Source organism: Ailuropoda melanoleuca, chromosome 7 (genome assembly GCF_002007445.2).
Source record: "Ailuropoda melanoleuca isolate Jingjing chromosome 7, ASM200744v2, whole genome shotgun sequence".
Lineage (NCBI taxonomy): Eukaryota > Metazoa > Chordata > Mammalia > Carnivora > Ursidae > Ailuropoda > Ailuropoda melanoleuca.
The window spans coordinates 72,633,746-72,652,107 of NC_048224.1; the positions used below are offsets into that span (position 1 = coordinate 72,633,746).

General features: G+C 39.9%; 1 protein-coding gene across 1 annotated transcript in view; it reads left to right on the plus strand.

Annotated features, from left to right (window-relative positions):
• The window catches only part of FRY (FRY microtubule binding protein), a 258,709-nt gene that overhangs the window by 192,216 nt on the left and 48,131 nt on the right, over positions 1-18,362 (plus strand). Inside the window, exons 38-46 of the mRNA XM_034663782.1 lie at positions 285-388; positions 1,360-1,545; positions 4,913-5,111; positions 6,581-6,702; positions 10,647-10,834; positions 11,893-11,987; positions 13,232-13,839; positions 14,746-14,843; positions 15,230-15,400. Of these exons, the coding sequence (XP_034519673.1) occupies positions 285-388; positions 1,360-1,545; positions 4,913-5,111; positions 6,581-6,702; positions 10,647-10,834; positions 11,893-11,987; positions 13,232-13,839; positions 14,746-14,843; positions 15,230-15,400 (1,771 nt within the window). The remainder of the gene's footprint in view (positions 1-284; positions 389-1,359; positions 1,546-4,912; positions 5,112-6,580; positions 6,703-10,646; positions 10,835-11,892; positions 11,988-13,231; positions 13,840-14,745; positions 14,844-15,229; positions 15,401-18,362) is intronic.

Sequence of the window (18,362 nt, forward strand, 5' to 3'; positions counted from 1 at the left end):
TGCATTCTGTGATGATTTCTAGGTTGTGAGTAACTCTTCCTCCCTCAGCTGTTATTATCGAGTGACTAGTAAGTCACCCCATTATGTGATCAACTCAGCCAACATTTCTTGTCTTTGTGGAGTTCTGTGCTATGTCAGAAATGAAACTCCATTTCCCTGGAATAAGGGTCTTACATAATTCTTCAGCAGGTCTTATGAGTTGTATTTAACTGTGACTTAATGATCTATCAATGTATTTCCATCCTCTTCAGAAGTTACATTAATTTCATCATGTCATTGATTAGGTGCAATATTGCTGTTATTTTTATGACTGAGATGGTGGTGGATCACAGTGTGAGAGAAGATTGGGCTCTTCATCTACCATTATTACTTCATGCTGTCTTCTTAGGTAAGACTGGATCTAAGAGGAATTCTAGCCAATAGGGTCAAAAACCTATAGATGTAATCCAGAGAGCCTTCCTTTTACATTGACATCCTGCGTTCCTCATTTCTTAAAATTTCGTCTCTTCCATTTTTCATTGCTTCTATGTGACATCTGCTCTACAATTTCAGTTGATCAGTCATTGTTTAGAATCACCCTATTACTGCAGTATAGAGTGGTACCTCACTAATGCTATACCTATAAAGATACCCAAACAAGTGGGGCCTCTTTGAGGGTCTTTGGCTAGATGTGATAAATTCAAAGCCATGAGATGCTGTCAGCGCATAGAGAGAGAAAACATACAGCACAAGCACTGAGATTTTAAAATAGCCAAATTGAGGGCGCCTGGGTGGCTCAGTTGGGTAAGCAACTGCCTTCGGCTCAGGTCATGATCCCAGGGTCCTTGGATCAAGTCCCGCGTCGGGCTCTCTGCTCAGCAGGGAGTCTGCTTCTCCTTCTCGCTCTCCCTCTGTATTCTTCCTCTCTCTCGCTCTCAAATAAATAAATAAAAAATCTTTAAAAAATAAAAATAAAATAAAATAGCCAAATTGTAGAGCAAAAAAGGGAAAAGGAACAAGGCAGGGAGACTCAGAAGTTTAGTTAGAGAGAGATGAACAAAGTTAGAATCCTTCAGTTAACAGGGAGATCCAGGGAAGAGAACATCCCAGGAAGGAGGAATGCTAACCATGTCAAATGCTATGGAGAGGTCAAGAAAAGTCCATCTATCAGCATTTTTATGAGAACATTTGATTTGAGGAATAAAGCATTTTATTTTTCCTAAGCCCAACTTCTTTATGTTGGTAATACAAACAATAACAAAGAAAACTGAACATTCTTTTAACATGTTCCTCCCGAGTGACTTGGAATCTTTACTATCCTTGGAATCTAAACGAGCTTAAAACTTGTTTATACTAAGAAATTCCACTGTTTTGTTCCAGGTTTGGACCATTACCGGCCTGAAGTCTTTGAACACAGCAAGAAATTGCTTCTTCACCTCTTGATTGCCCTCTCTTGCAACAGCAATTTTCATGCCATTGCTTCTGTGCTCCTGCAGACGCGAGAGATGGGCGAAGCTAAGACTCTCACAGTTCAGCCAGCTTATCAACCAGAGTATCTCTACACAGGTAATGAAAGGAGCGACAGAGAGCCTGAGACAGAATCACAAATGCAAAGATAACTTATGGTGTCGGTGGAGCCCAAATTAACTTCCCTAATGTGATCACCCCAACTTTCCAAGTGAGCGAGTAGCAGCACCATTCCACCTGATGGTTAACTTGGTTCTCAAAATCCTTCTTCATTATTGAGTATTTTCAGATGTCTTTTTCCTTATTATTATGCTTGCTGCTCTCATGAAATATGCTCCTACTGATAACATTGAAAATTAAGATGCACTTTGGCCAAGAGCTTCAGTCTCAAACACTGAAGGATGAGAACGCACAAAACAGTGACCTTCTCCATCACCTTGACAGCAGGTCATTGCCAAGGTGCCCGATGTATCACTTGTGTAACTTCTAGTTCCCCTGAGGGAATTTTCACTTTATTAAAGTGACTGATTTTTCTGGAAGACACCATGAGTGGCAGTCTACTAAGAACCATTGCTGTTTTGAGACCAAAATATTCTTCTTAGAAATGAGAACAGAAAGCATTAGCTGAGTCACGTTTGAGTCAAATTACTCTGTGTCCAGCTGTTCATGAAAACTTTCCCAAAAGGGTTTGACCCAGTGGTTTTCATTTAGAATCAGAACATTAAAAATATCTCAAAATGAGAATGAACTAACATTCCTGTTTTGTACATTACATTGGCACTGGATATGGTGTGACACTCCACATGTCACCGCGTACTTTATTCGTAATCTTGAAGAGGAAGAGCCTCTTACTCATCACTTGTACTCAGTGCTGTCTTGTCCTTTGACAGACATTAAGGTATTTCTTTAGAAAACAAACATGAAGTCATTAAGTCTGAGACATCAGGACAACTGATCTCAGTTTAAGCCCTTTATTTTAAACCAAGCTACACTTTATTGAAAATAACCCATCAATAGCCGCTCAGAGACACAAAACTCTCTTTACTGTAGATGTTTAATTAAAAGAATCTGAGGACTTCTGGCGGTCCTGACTCCCCAGGATAAGGGTGTATTCCATTAAGCGCGTGGTTTAGACTGAGAATGTTGTAATGTCCATTAAGTTGTGTAGCCCTGAGTGCCTCAGGTTGTATTCACTATACCGCTGATGTGCACAAAGTGGGGATTTACAGAACCAAACACAATATTACCATAGTGAAGACAACTACAATTCTCTAAAATCAATCATTTTAGATAGCTGAAATGATTGACTCTGTGGCATACATGGAATAGGCATACAAAGGGCTTGGAAAAGGTCTCCTCTTCATAAACGTTTATTTGAACTTATGAACATCTAGTTTCAACTATGGTTGCTTTGTGTGGTAGAAATTACTTGTATGATAGAAATTACTATATTAATCTTATTATAATAGGAAACTAAGGTAGAGAGAAGTTATATAAATGCCCTGAGATTGCACAAAAAATGGCAGAGATAATATTCAGGCCCACAGCTCCTCACTCCTATTTCAGGTTATCTGTCATATACATCAGAACTATGGACTTTTATGATTATTAAGTAGAAGAAAAGGGATGGTTGCCTATATACATTTTCTTTTTTTTTTAAATTTTTTTTATTATGTTAGTCACCATACAGTACATCCCTGGTTTCTGATGTAAAGTTCGATGATTCATTAGTTGCATATAACACCCAGTGCACCATGCAATACGTGCCCTCCTTACTACCCATCACCAGCCTATCCCATTCCCCCACCCCCTCCCCTCTGAAGCCCTCAGTTTGTTTCTCAGAGTCCATAGTCTCTCATGCTTCATTCCCCCTTCTGATTACCCCCCTTTCTTTATCCCTTTCTTCCCCTACCGATCTTCCTAGTTCTTATGTTCCATAGATGAGAGAAATCATATGATAATTGTCTTTCTCTGCTTGACTTATTTCACTTAGCATTTTCTGCTCCAGTGCCGTCCATGTTGCAGCAAATGTTGAGAAATCGTTCTTTCTGATAGCTGAGTAATATTCCATCGTATGTATGGACCACAACTTTTTAATCCAGTCATCTGTTGAAGGGCATCTCGGTTCCTTCCACGATTTAGCTGTTGTGGACAGTGCTGCTATGAACATTGGGGTGCATATGGCCCTTCTCTTCACTACGTCTGTATCTTTGGGGTAAATACCCAGTAGTGCAATGGCTGGGTCATAGGGTAGTTCAATTTTTAACTTTTTAAGGGACCTCCACACTGTTTTCCAGAGTGGCTGTACCAACTTGCATTCCCACCAACAANACTGTACCAACTTGCATTCCCACCAACAATGTAGTAGGGATCCCCTTTCTCCACAACCTCTCCAGCAATTGTTGTTTCTTGACTTAAATTTTTGCCATTCTAACTGATGTAAGGTGGTATCTTAGTGTGGTTTTGATTTGAATTTCCCTGATGGCTACCCTCTATCCCTACACTCTGAAGGGTTTTAATCAGGAAAGGATGCTGTATTTTGTCAAATGCTTTTTCTGCATCTATTGAGAGAATCATAATTTTTGAATTTTTCTTTCTGGATAAAATCTAAGACACTGATAGATTTGCGAATGTTGAACCACCCTTGCATCCCAGGTATGAATCCCACTTGGTCGTGATGGATAATCCTTTTACTGTACTGTTGGATTCTATCAGCAAGGATCTTGTTGAGGATTTTGGCATCCATATTCATTAGGGAAATCAGTCTGTAATTCTCCTTTTTGATGGGGTCTTTGCCTGGTTTGGGGATCAAGGTAATATTGGCACATTTTCAATCCAACATCCAGAGATGTAGAATGATAACCAAATATGAGGTGGGAAAAAACATAGTATTTGTTTCTACCACATTTCTTGGACTGCCATGAGATATATTTTATTAAAACATATAAATATGCACATAATATTCAGAGTTGTAAGTTCATTGTTACTCAAAACATTATATATAACTTATCAATTACAAGCTGCTGGTATTCTCAAAAATGGTGTCATTTCACTGATTTAAGTAGTCTAATACCCAGGAATAATTTATGAACAGCACAGTTGGGTCCAGAAGTATAGTGGAACTGTCTGTGCACATGTGTGTGCATGTGAACATATGCGCATGCACGTGTGCGCGCACGCTCACACACACACACACACCACTTCTTTTGCAGAAAGCATCCATTTACACACCAGGGTAGAAAACGGCAGATCACACTCCTATTACCAAAGACACTCTGGTTTGCACGGCAGTTCAACTATTCCAGAAGCAAGGAAAGAATACCAGTCTCATTTCATTGTAACCACAGTCACAATCAAATGTTTTCTCCAAAACATTTAAATAACTATGCACTCCTTTTTGCTCACCTCCTAACCACATGAAGCACCCTGCTGAGCACATTCCACCTTGCTCTTCTTGTCCCACCAGGTGGCTTTGACTTCCTGAGAGAGGACCAGTCATCCCCAGTGCCAGACTCGGGGCTGAGCTCCAGTTCCACGTCCTCCAGCATCAGTCTGGGGGGCAGCAGCGGGAACCTCCCGCAGATGACCCAGGAGGTGGAGGATGCGGACACAACTGCTGAAGCGGATGAGAAGGCAAACAAGCTCATCGAGTTTCTGACGACCAGGTAGTGAGGGGTCAGGAGACAGGCATCTGTCTTTAGGTTGGTCTTTTGGGGGAAATGTCATCCGTTTAAAACCACGCAGATGGAAAAGCGAGCCCACGGCTTTAGCAAAGCCTTCTTTTCTAAATTGCATCTGCTGGAGTCTGTGCCCCAGGTAGATCCTGGCAGAAGTTGTCTCAGTTCCCACTGATGGCACAGTTGATGGGCGGGAGGTCTCACGTACAAAGACAATGCAGCAGATGGAGGCAGGACACGGGAGTGCCCCGCGGTGCAGACGACTTTAATCCTCTATCAGAGCTGCCAGGATCTGGGAGTTCTGTGACTTGGCAAAGCTCATCGCTCTGGAAACCAAATATATTAGCCACGGTTGATCCAGGAGCAGCTGCAGAGGGGACCATTGTCTGCTCATCTAATCCAGAGTCATTTATAAATGGAAATCAGAAACAATAGGAAGCATGATAGGGAAGGAAGCACACTGATGATCAAAATCAAGAAAAGCTGCAAGCAATCCCATTTTCTCAGGTCTTCTGGTTCTCCTGCCGAACAATTTGGCTTGTAAGGCTTCAAGAATTTCTAGCATCCTGAGGTCCAGTATTTGTATTAAGAAACCACTTACCTGTGACTGTACTGGGGGGAGGGGATGCTTTCCTTTCTCAATGCATTAAATTCCGGAAGTCTAGTCTGTATAGATGTTCTCTGATACCCACGATTTTTCTTTCTTCCACAAATGCATCGATTAATGCAAAAAAGGAGAAAAGCATTTTCTTTCCTCAGTTAATTTCAGAGTGTTCTTTGCAGCTCTCAGCTCAATATAGGATTTAACGAATGGGAAGCTTCAGAAGGGGGCTGATGGTGCATACAACTAGGGTATCTGAGACCTGAATGTTTGTGGAGAATGAAAGTATGCTCGCCACTCAACACTGTCAGTACCACGTGTTGGGAAGAGTGTTCTCTGAAATTCTCACATCTGGCTCCATCCTGTTCTTCCTGTTGAAAACCAAGTAGATATGAGGGGCTGTATCTTCAACTTGTTTCTACTGTATCTGGCAGCCTAATGATATGATCCTGATAAAAGCGTTATCTCTGCAAATCTAAAATATACAAATAGAGTCTGTGCCTAAACCTATATTTTAATTAACATTTTATATCACTTTATTTGACAAACATGTAGCACCTATTATGTATGAACACTTTTCTGGTGAATTGAGAGGTTTTAATTTCATGAGTAAATTTTGTGAGGTTTTTATTTTGTGCGTAGAACATAAGAAAAAAAATATACCTCCGTAAATTAACTAGATCTGTGTTGAGTATGCTGTTAAGCTTTATAAAACTGAAATTAACCTCACATTAATCAGTAAAATTTAAAAATCATATTGTGCCCTTGGAGTTGCAATTGCACACATGGTTTTAAAAATGCAAAATGATTATATTTAAATGGTTATATTTTTAACATTTTGTATGTTTTGTTTAAGGGCATTTGGTCCACTTTGGTGCCATGAAGACATCACACCCAAAAATCAAAATTCAAAGAGTGCTGAACAGCTCACTAACTTTCTACGTCATGTTGTATCCGTATTTAAAGACTCCAAATCAGGTACTTTATCCTGTTTCCCCAAATGCCATTTCTAACGTTTTCTGTAATGGAGCATATCCTTCCCATTACGACCACACACTTCATATACATAAGTTCTGCATATAGCATATGTGTGTGTGTGGGTGTGTGTGTGTGTATATATATGTGTGTGTGTGTGTGTATGCATATACACACACACACACATATAGTTCTGCCTTCAGCACTGATAGCAGAAGAATATTTGTTGGGGAGCTTTGAGTCTTATTTCAGATGTGCCTAACTGAATGATTGTTAATGTCATGTATATTTGTACTATGCTCTATCAAATAATTCCCAAAGGTCACTGTTCTTTTTGTTTCATTTACCTCACTAGAATTAAACTATGCCCTATAATATTAATTTTATTTAAAGAAGGCCATGACACAACACACATATGAAAAAATGTTCAACATCACTCATCATCAGGGAAACGCAAATCAAAACAACGAGATATCACCTTACATCTATCAGAATGGCTAAAATCAAAAAAACAAGAAATAACAAGTGTTGGCAAGGATGTGGAGAAAAAGGAGCCCTCGTGCACTGATGGTGGGAATGTAAATCGGTGTAGCCGCTATGAAAAATATGGAATTTCCTCAAAATATTAAAAATAGAAACATCAAATGATCCAATAATTGTGCTACTGGGCATTTATCCAAAGAAAGTGAAAACACTAATTTGAAAAGATACATGCCCTCCTATGTTTATTGTAGCATTATTTGCAATAGCCAATATATGGAAGTAACCCAAGTATCCATCCCTAGAAGAATGGATAAGGAAGATGTGGTGTGTGTATATAGACATAGATGCAGATATATATTCATTCCATATATATTCCATTACATATACATATTATACGTATACATAATAAACATTATTTATAATGCACTATATAGTAGAATGTATAATGATGCAGCCGTTAAAAAGGATGAGTTTTTGTTTTGTTTTGTTTTTGCCATTGTGACCACATGTATGTACCCAGAGGGTATTATGCTAAGTGAAGTAAGTCAAACTGAGAAAAAAAATCCAATATGATTTCACTCATACGTGGAATCTAAAAAATAAAACAAATGAACAAACAAACAAAAGCAGAATCGGACCTATAAATAAAGAGAACAAACGGATGGTTTCCAGAGCAAAGGGAGTAGGGATATGGGCAAAATGGGTGAAGGGGAGCAGGAGATACAGGCTTCCCAGTTATGGAAGGAATAAGTCACAGGGATAAAAGGCACAGCATAGGGAAGGTAGTCGATGCTATTGTAATGGTGTTGTATGGTGACTGACGGCAGCTACACTTACCGTGAGCACAGCATAACATACAGAGAAGCTGAATCACTATGTTGTATGCCTGAAACTAGGGTGACATTGTGTGTCAACTATACTCAAATTTTTAAATTTTACAAAAAAACAAAGAAGGGTATGAGTAGTAAATCTTACTGTATTCAGACTCAACTGTGAAAAAATTGTCATCCTTGAAAACTGGTTAGAAAAAGAATTTTGTGATAAAATGTTTTTCATTTTGAAAGTGTTTGCTAATAATTCCTGTGCTATTGATCATTCAATATTCTGAACACACTGTGATTCTTATTTAGATTATAGCAGCATCGTGATGTTGAAGCCCTTAGCTATATACTGTTCAGATTCAACTTGACCTGGTTTGTGTGTGAAATTTAAATTTGGCTCCCCAGCATGATGCAACAACTGTCCCTACCTTTCCCCCCACACCAGGCTGGCCACATGAAAGATGGCTCACTGGCTTTCCCAGCTACTCTGATAATTAGCACACCTCACAGTTCAAAACATTCCAGATTAGCCACATCTCTTCTCATTATCAGAAGGTGCTTTCGAAAAAACATAAAATACTCATGAACTCACATGAGAAACTCATTTCAGGAATAGGGTTGACATTTCTGGTTTTGAACGTCTCCTTTGGAATATTTTTGAAATATTAAGACCTCTTATCTCGGTATTTCCCCCACTTCAAAGTCATTTAATAATTGAACATAACCCAAAGGAAGAAATTTATTGTTTGTGTGTGAGCCATTGATTTGTCTAAAACCTTAGATGGTATGAAGATAATAAAAATGAGAAAACACACGAATCCCTTTACTGGTTTCCCAGAGGGTATCTAGGGTCTGAGTCTGTCCACATCTCACCCCAGATACTCTTACTCACTACGGTTTCCCTGTACAGCCCTGCTTTCTGCCCGTTTCCACTGTAGCATGATACAATGTGTTCCTGGAAATGCTTGTATTAGTCAGGGTAGCATAGCTGCTGTAACATACAACCCCCAAAGTTCAGAGGCTTAACACAGTAGAAGGTGACTCCTGGATCACGTAACAGGTCAGTGTAGATGTTTGTCCGGCAGCCTTCCACACGGCGCTTCAGAGACCCTCCATCCTATGGGCTCTGTCACCCCATAGCTCAGAGGCCTCTCCTCAACCTTCCAGCAGGTGGAGGAAGAGCATGGATAGAGGATTACTCAGGAGGAATTTACACCAGGCCAGGCTCAAACGTGGCAGCCAGTGTTTCTTTCCACATTCCACTGGCCGGAACTCAGGCACAAGATCACACCCAGCTGCCGGAAAGGCTGGGCAATGCAGGGTTGCTGTGTGACACATTAAATTGCCTTTCTTTAAGGACGTTGTCATAGGGGTTCTGGGGCGCTGGGGTTCTGCAGTCCTACTAGTGTCATTTGAGCTTTCAGGTCCATTGTGATGTAAATACATTTTTGTTCATCGACAGAGGACCTAACTCCACACATAATAAAATTAAGTAGGAAAATGAAACAAAAAAAGGTAACAGATTCTGTGTTGAACTATGATCCATTCTTAAATTGTGAACTGCCTGTATGGGTTTAATCCTATATTTACTACCCTGAGTATTCATGCCTAAGTCCATTTTCCAGGACGCTTGGTCTGCTCTGCAGGAACATTTTCTCATACAGTCTACAGGTCCTTAGGGTCAAACAGCCCGGCAGAAGCTAAGAACAATGACATTAAATTACCCTTCCTGATTCACTTTTATGTGACAATCAAATGTACCACAGAGCCCTCTAGATCACAGAGACAGCCAAAATCACTGTTTTCATCATGTCCTCTGACTTTGTAGTCAAGTTTCCTCCTGCAGGGAGACACAGCAGAGAGTACGGATAGCGGCCCAGAATTCAATCATGCGCTTTACCTTACATTCTCATTTCCATCTGATCAAGTGGTTTTCTGATGACAAAGATGACCTTCATGCTATTGGAAGAACCAATATTCAGGCGAGAGTTTAAATGATGGCTGCCTTCTTGGCAACATCTACATTTCAGTATCTGCGCATTTATAGACTATTCTGAAGAGTGAAGACGGTCGTATAGGCTTTGGTTGTGTTTAGAGTGGACTGGATCCACTAACAGCTTTCCTCTATGTACACAAGGACTCTGAAAACTTGTTCCCAACAAATTCCTTTATGAAAACAGGAGTGAAAGTATTCCACGTAAAAAGTAGTTCAGAAGAACGGTGTAGAAAAATAGGGCAATAAACAAGAATACCTTTGTGAGTCAGTATTATGTGTCAGACACTGTACTAAGCATTTTTTGAATTGTTGGATTCCCACAACAGTTCTAGGAGATGGATACTATTATTCTGCAGTTAAAAATAAGAAAACAGGTCCATAGAGAATACATTTCTTTCCCAGAGTCCCAAAGCCCCTTGTTCAAAAACAGAACCATCTTGCTCCAAATCTTCTGACTCTTTCTACTGCACTTTGCCTCTGTAAGATCTATCCAAATTGGCTTTTTTAAATTTTAAAATGGTTAATTCCTAAACAGGTACCACCAGGAGGCAGCTCTATGCAGGTAGCCTAATGTACACCTTTGGATAACTAATGCCCCAGGGTTTGCGAAGTATCACTTGACCCACCTCTGGCCTCTTGATGCCTAGGTTTCCATCTGGAGCAACACTTGAGTGAAGTTGCATTGCAGACAGCCCTTGCAAGCTCCTCGAGGCATTATGCCGGTCGGTCCTTCCAGATATTCCGGGCGCTCAAGCAACCTCTGTCAGCGCACGCCTTGTCTGACCTTCTCTCCAGACTGGTGGAGGTGATCGGAGAACATGGAGATGAGATTCAGGTATGGAAGGAAAGAACACTGAACTCATTCTCCTTCTCTCATGTCAAAGAGGAGGCCTTAACAGCTTTCTTTGAGCCTTCTTTCTCTCACCAATTATTCCAACCATTTGGGCATATACAATTTATTTTTAAAAATTTTGAGAGGTTAACTTTTGTAGTTACAAAAGGCACTTCAAGGAGCATTGTTCCAGAAATCCAGTGGATATTGTTTTATTGAGCCAACCCCTGAAAATCCCTTGGGGACTCCTTCTTGGTGGTTTTTGTTGTTGGTTTTATTTGACAGGGAATCGGGGAATTATTTGTATTGTTTCTGTCTTTTTGCCCCCAACGTGGGAGGCAGCTGTGCGGTCTCCCCACCCAGAGAAGGGATCTCCATTGTATCTATGCAAAGCACTACCCCTTTCTGTATAGCGAGCCTTCAGTACACTGAGAAGAGCTGAAGAAGTAATGGAGGGGTAGATAACACAAGAAGACCCTTTAGGCAGAGCCCAAGGACTGGGGAGCTGGTTGAAATCCAGGGCATTACAAGCTCTGTAGCTTGAGCCAAGCCCTTCTTTCCCTTCTTTTCTCTCAGAAAAGTTACTCCATCCCAGGAGACCCTCACACCTGTGAACTCTAGCCTCTTTTTCTGGCCATGGGATGTGCTCTTCAAAATGCCACTGAGGCAGAGCCCTTCTCATACTTCAGTTCGTCATCTCTGGCTGAGACATCGCCACTCTATATTTCAGATGCCCACCATCCCCCTCAGCAAGGGGCCATGACTGCCACCTTTAGCCTTGCCCTCTCCCTGTTGGATTTCAAATGAGATTGAGCTGTTCAGGACCTCAGAACTAGGGAAATAAATCTTTGTGACTACCTGCTAACTGCTAAGCCATCTGAATTTCCTATGTGGCCCTTAAAATTTGTTTTTAGACTTGGTAAGTTGCAATAACAATGACTGTCTAGCCCTCAATGATATTAACATTAGACTGAATAAAGTTTGCGTTAATTAAATTTATCTGCAGGAAGTGAACGGGAGTTTTAAGCAGTACCAAAATGTTATCTTTGCCTGTCTGGCAGGGTTACGTCATGGAAGCACTCCTTACATTGGAAGCTGCTGTGGATAACCTGTCTGACTGCTTGAAGAACAGCGATCTCTTAACAGTATTATCTCGGTGAGAAGCAGCTTCATGACTTTTGAAATCAAATATGCTGGACTGAATATTTGAGAGATGCCTGGACTTTGGGCAAAGTCCAAAGAACACATCTAGTTTTTGAGATATGACTTTTTCTTTAGTTTAAAAAAAAAGAAGAGAGAGAAAGTTATGGCACACAATATGTACACATTATATAAGTATTTTTAAACATCAGGAAGAAAGAGGAGAAATGTTATTTCAACATAATACAAATATTAATGCTTTTTCATTTTCTGTGTTATGTCTTTGAGTACTTTTTCAAATTTTATTGAATAATTATCCTATTTATTACATTAAAGACAGAAACCAAAACTAAATGTTATTTTTTGAATGAATATATACAAAACTCATCTGAACCATCACTATAAAAACAGCTGGTATTATACATGTTGATTTTATTTGAATAAATTCCTATCGCAGGATCTTTCTTTTTTATTTTTGTTCCTTTTGCTCCTGCCAGTGTTTAATTACCCATTTCAAATCATTCACAGTTCTCTATTCTGTTTGTATAATTGAGCTCATTTTGCTTGAAATTGAGTCAGCAATGTTATCATAAATCACACTGAGCCTTGTTTCACTTTTAAGTTGAGCATTTTTTATGGATAGGTGATTTTAGTATGATTCCTAATATCATACACATTTGTTATATAAACCTGCAGATTTATCTCAGTAAGAATTTAGCAAGAATGCTGATAGAGTTTTATCTTTTCAGCCTGAAATAGGCTTAGAGACCATTTCTCGCAGATATTTTATAAGCGTAAAAAATTTCCTTTGATGCAGTTACTAACTTTTTTCTTTCTAGATAATATTCTTTCCATTTTTGTTCTTATTAGTCAGTCAATAGAATATTAAACTCGGTGCCCCTCAGGTATACCTTATTTCTAAATTACCTCTGTCCAAAGTCAAACAAAGAAAAATAAATGAAAGATCAGTAACCCTTACCGCCGACTGCTCTTCTTTAGCTTTTCAATCAGTGCGAGTCAGTGTTAGGTTTTGTTGTTGTTTTGTTGGTGAGGGTTCATTGTTTTGTTTCTCATAGCTTTAAGTTTAGGAATAGGAAATTTATTCCTGTAAGTTTAAGGGTATGGGGGAAAAAGAAAGAATAGGCAGTATTTCCAAAAACCGATTTCCCTACCTTAGTGTTTGTCTGTGGATCTTAAAACTACTGGCTCTTCACTGACGCATGTTGGCTTTCTTTTGAACTTTTTTATGTTTATACCCAGCTCTTCATCACCAGATTTAAGCTCTAGCACTAAACTAACAGCAAGCAGAAAGAGCACAGGACAACTAAACGTGAACCCTGGGGCAGCCAGTGGCAACACGGCAACCGCAGAACGGAGCCGGCATCAAAGAAGCTTTTCTGTGCCCAAGAAATTTGGTGTTGTCGACCGATCCTCTGACCCACCCAGGAGTGCCACACTAGACAGAATTCAGGCTTGTACCCAACAAGGCCTCTCCTCAAAAACCAGAAGCTCATCTTCCTTGAAGGACAGCCTCTCAGATCCATCACACATAAACCATCCAACCAACTTGTTGGCCACCATCTTTTGGGTCACAGTGGCCTTGATGGAATCTGATTTTGAGTTTGAATACCTAATGGCCTTAAGGCTGTTGAATAGACTACTGGCTCACATGCCGCTTGATAAAGCTGAGAACCGAGAAAAACTTGAAAAACTCCAGGCGCAGCTCAAGTGGTCAGACTTCTCAGGGTTGCAGCAGCTGCTGCTGAAAGGATTCACCTCCCTCACCACCACCGACCTGACCCTGCAGCTTTTCAGTTTGCTCACACCGGTATCCAAAGTAGCCATGGTAGATTCATCCCAAGCCATTGGTAAGGCCAGCGTCACTCATTCTCTTGCTGTTCTGGTGGTGGTTGTGTTTATGTTTAGTGTAATAAGATAATGGGCTTAGTACTTTCACCAATTCTGTTTAGAAATGATTCTTTGAGAATAGTTTGTCATTTCTTTCAAAATTATACATAATGTAAATCTTAAAATTATTTAAATTGTGAAAGACATGTTTAAGGCAATCGCATAAAAGGGGTTCTAAGTAATATATTAATTATTTCTTTGTGCTTTCCAGATCAAATTGCGGGTACTGTCAGTTTATTCCATTGTTCTTGTACAGACAAACTTTTTTCCTCTTTTTTCTTAACTCCTAAATCTTTTTTGTTTTCTTAGCTTTTTCCCCCCTCTTGAAAATTCGCTTGGCTCCCTATTGTTTTGAATTAAGCCAAATCACCAGCCATATTTTTAATAACATGGCATGTGGCCCAGACTTCTTTTCATGAAGGTAGAGCTTAATACAGTGGTACTAAGCCATTACTTATCATTTTAAAGAGTCTTTTTGATTACATTACTTAAGACTTAAATTGGTTGGCCTGTGTCCTCTCGTACGAGCTTTTCTTAAAATGCGGTTTTTGATAAAAGTTTCAAACTAGTGCTCCAGTTCATTTTAATCTGCTTTTTTAAATCTCTGCCAGCCGTCCTGATTCACAGCCCGTAGCAAGACAGTCACCATATCTCAGAATTACAGATCTACTTCAGTCCCTCCTCTATAACTGGTGTCATTGTGGTAGTACATTTCTTTTCCTGGATTTTGTGTTAGATCACAGTAAAGCTGGTTCAAAAGACTGTTTTTGCGTCACCTCGGAATAAAATCTGCGCTATTCCTTCCCACGGTTAATAGTTCAAATGCACCATATTCAGCTATCTCCACTGCATCTTCTCTGATCCAGGGTTTCCACTGAACGTGTTGTGTCTCCTGCCTCAGCTGATCCAGCATTTTGAAAATCCCAATCAGTTCTGCAAGGATGTAGCCGAAAGGATTGCTCAGGTATGATTTCTGGCTCCACACTCAGGTGGATCCATACGGGCCTTCAGGAAGGTCCGATGCTCAACAGAAATTACCCCAAAAGGAAACTGAGTTTCACGAAACCTGAACATCATAACCGATGTGGCTAGTAATTTACGTCCCAAGTAGCCGATGCACGTTGTCTTGTGGCTTCATTATTAAGCAGACAGGTAGAAAGGATCTGTGAAAATCATATTAGCTAATTACTAAGATAAGCACTTCTGCAGCTTGCCAAAAAAAAAAAAAGTACCGGTGTGTTTTCCAGATTCCAGAGCAAAATTGCAAACATTATCTTACAGCAAAATTTCTGACACATCTTCCTGTTCATCAAGCTATTTTATCCCTAATTGAGTTTCTTCTCTTAAAAGGTGTGTTTGGAAGAAAAGAACCCCAAACTTTCCAATCTTGCACATGTCATGACCCTTTATAAAACACACAGCTACACGAGGGACTGTGCCACATGGGTCAACGTGGTCTGCCGATACCTTCACGAAGCATACGCTGACATTACCTTGAATATGGTGACCTACCTGGCAGAGGTAAGCTCTTCAGTTAAGGGTAGGCCTGTTATAGATTTCATGGGTAAAGTATTTATATGGAATGGATAATCATCTCTTAACTTCCTTTATTGGGTGCCTATTATATATTACCATGGATGCTCTATGGAATCATTCTAAATCCTCACAACAATCCTAACAAAGAATCTGAGGCCCCACCAGGTTAAATAACCTGCCGTATGTTTAAGGTGGCAGAGCCAGCCTTTGAACTGGGGTATACCTGCCTCAAAGCTTAAATTCCTTCTTTTTACTACGCTAATACCTACCAGTACCTCCCAGAAATGGGGAAGTTGTACCCTAATTACTCCAGGTGTTCAAATCTTATTTAAGGAGTTACTGTGTGACTTGATATGTTTAACAGTTGTTTGCTCTAAACTAATTAGCAAAGCATCGATTTTGAAATAAGCTTTTTACCTTCATCTTTAAGTTTGTTTTTTTAAACTGGAATGGGATTTTCGTCCTCATACAAATGTGTTGCTAGCCCAGTGGTTCCAAGCCCCTGTATCTACTGGTCCTGGAAATACGCAGCATATCAGACAAGTGATGAAATGTATTCTGGTAACACCTGTGGTCACTCACTAGCCTAACGCACAAGGTCATGAAGTCTGAGGGAAATGGCCGCGAATGGCCACGTTGGTTCAGCGTATTCACCGTTGTTTTGCTTGAGGCACGTGCACGCATACCTCTTGCTAGGGCCTTTTCAGAAGTGACGAGGACAGTACATTCTAACTTTTCTTTCACTTTGTCGCCAGTACAGGGGGCAGATAGGTTAGAGAATCAGTCATTCTCTGAAAGGCTCCACAAGACTAAACGCTTGTACCTGGAAGAGGGTCCCTGCCCCACCATCAACACCGATAGCTGATCTGCAGGATTTTAATTTGCAGTGTGGGTCAGCAATAGGTGAGCTGCATTCAGATTGTCAACAGCCAAAGGTTCTTACCACATGCCATCCCTGGCACTTGAACTATCCTCTCTTATATGCCACCCCCTTGCTTTGGATAATCACCTTGGTCACATCTGCCCCTGCCGGAATTATGAAGGAAGCACACGCATAGCTCGGCTCATAAGAAATACTGGAATAACCAACGCCCAAGCCCTGCTTACGAAGGCAGAGGACGCCTGTCTTAACACACAGTGAAGTGTGGGTTAGCAAGGAGGTACGACTTGTTTGGATTACTAGACCTAGAGTTTCCAAAATAGAAATGGGATGTGGCGTATACACACATACATACTACTCAAACTTAAAAAGGAATAAAGCATCGACACGTGCCACAACATCGATGAACCTTGAAAACATCATGCTAATTGGACGAAGCCAGACGCAAAAGGACGAATATACCAGGATTCCACTTCTATAAGGCGCATAGGATAGGCAAATCTGTAGAGAGAGAAAGCAGAGTAGAGGTCACCAGGGGCTGGGGACGGGGGTCATGGAGACTTGCATTTTACATTTAACGGAGTTTTCGTTTGGGATGATAAATAAATTCTAGAAATAAATACTGACGATGGTTACACGACAGTGTGAATGCACTTCATGCCACTGAATTGTACACTTAACAGTGGTCAGAGTGGTAAATGTATGTTATATACATCTTATTACAATCAAAATAAATAAGAGTGGATTACCTAATTTGTTCTATTAAGCCTTTGTCACAAACTGTCACTGAAAATTATATTATAAACTTCCCACCATGCATAGTATATATTAACTCCTATTTCAAGTACTCGTGTGTTCTTTCAGGTGTTGGCCAGGCACATAGCTCTGGTCAGTATTGCCCGTGAGCCTGCTGTGTTCACGCAACATTAACTTTGTGCTTGTATTTCCATGTATTGACGTCGCTCACATGGTGTCATGTTCGACAGCTGTGGAATTCTAATGGGTCTTCACAGAAATTTCCCCGATTTACAATACTGCCAACAGTGTATAAACGTGTTTTCCCATATCCTCACTATATTTTATTATTCCCTTTATTCCTTTTTTCAGTTTTATATTTTTATTGGTACTTTAAAATTATTCTCTTTCTGTATTTCCTTTCTAGGAAAAATGTTCATTTTTCCACACAATAGATTTACATAATTATTCGTTTCCTCATGTGTTAACTGCTCAGTTATTTCTTTTGGCCACTTTTGATGTGGAATTTCAACATTTATTTGAATCCTTTCTATAATTCTTTGTTTTGAATAGTAACCTTTTACCATGATGTCTGTCACATAAATTTTCTCATTATTTTGCTTTCTTTTTTGAAAATATTGTTGATATCATAGTATATGTCCCTAAAAGAAAGTTTGGTAGGTACAGAAAAGTGGGAGGAAAAGAACAGGAGGGGGTGATAAGAAAAATCATCCAAAATCATTATGGTATCTAGAGAGAAACACTGTTAGCATTTTGTTAGATTTCTTTCCACTGTTATTTTTCTGTAACACCCACCCATCGATTTTGGCATCATCTATTACACAGAAATTGTATATCCTTCCTCTTTCACTTAATATTATCTGATAGCCTTTACTATCTTTAAAAATGTCATTCTCGGGCGCCTGGGTGGCTCAGTCGGTTAAGCATCTGCCTTCAGCTCAGCTCATGATCCCAGGGTCCTGGGATCAAGTACGTCTCCCTGCTCAGCGGGGAGTCCGCTTCTCCTCTCCCTCTGCCCCTCCCCCCTGCTCATTCTCTCTCTATCTCTCTCAAATAAATAAATAAAATCTTTTTAAAAAGCTCATTCTCTTGATTATATATTTCATCATACAATTTACCATAAGTTTGTATCCATTTCCCTAGTGTTCAACATTTATATTGCTTACAGAGCTTTCTTGTTTAGTTTTTTGTGGGTTTCTTACCATTATCAATAATGCCTTAGTGAAATCTCATATATGAATCTTAGTGCCTATAGGTTTAGAAAAGTTCCTAGAAGTATAATTATAATTTCAAAAGGTATACACTGTCTTT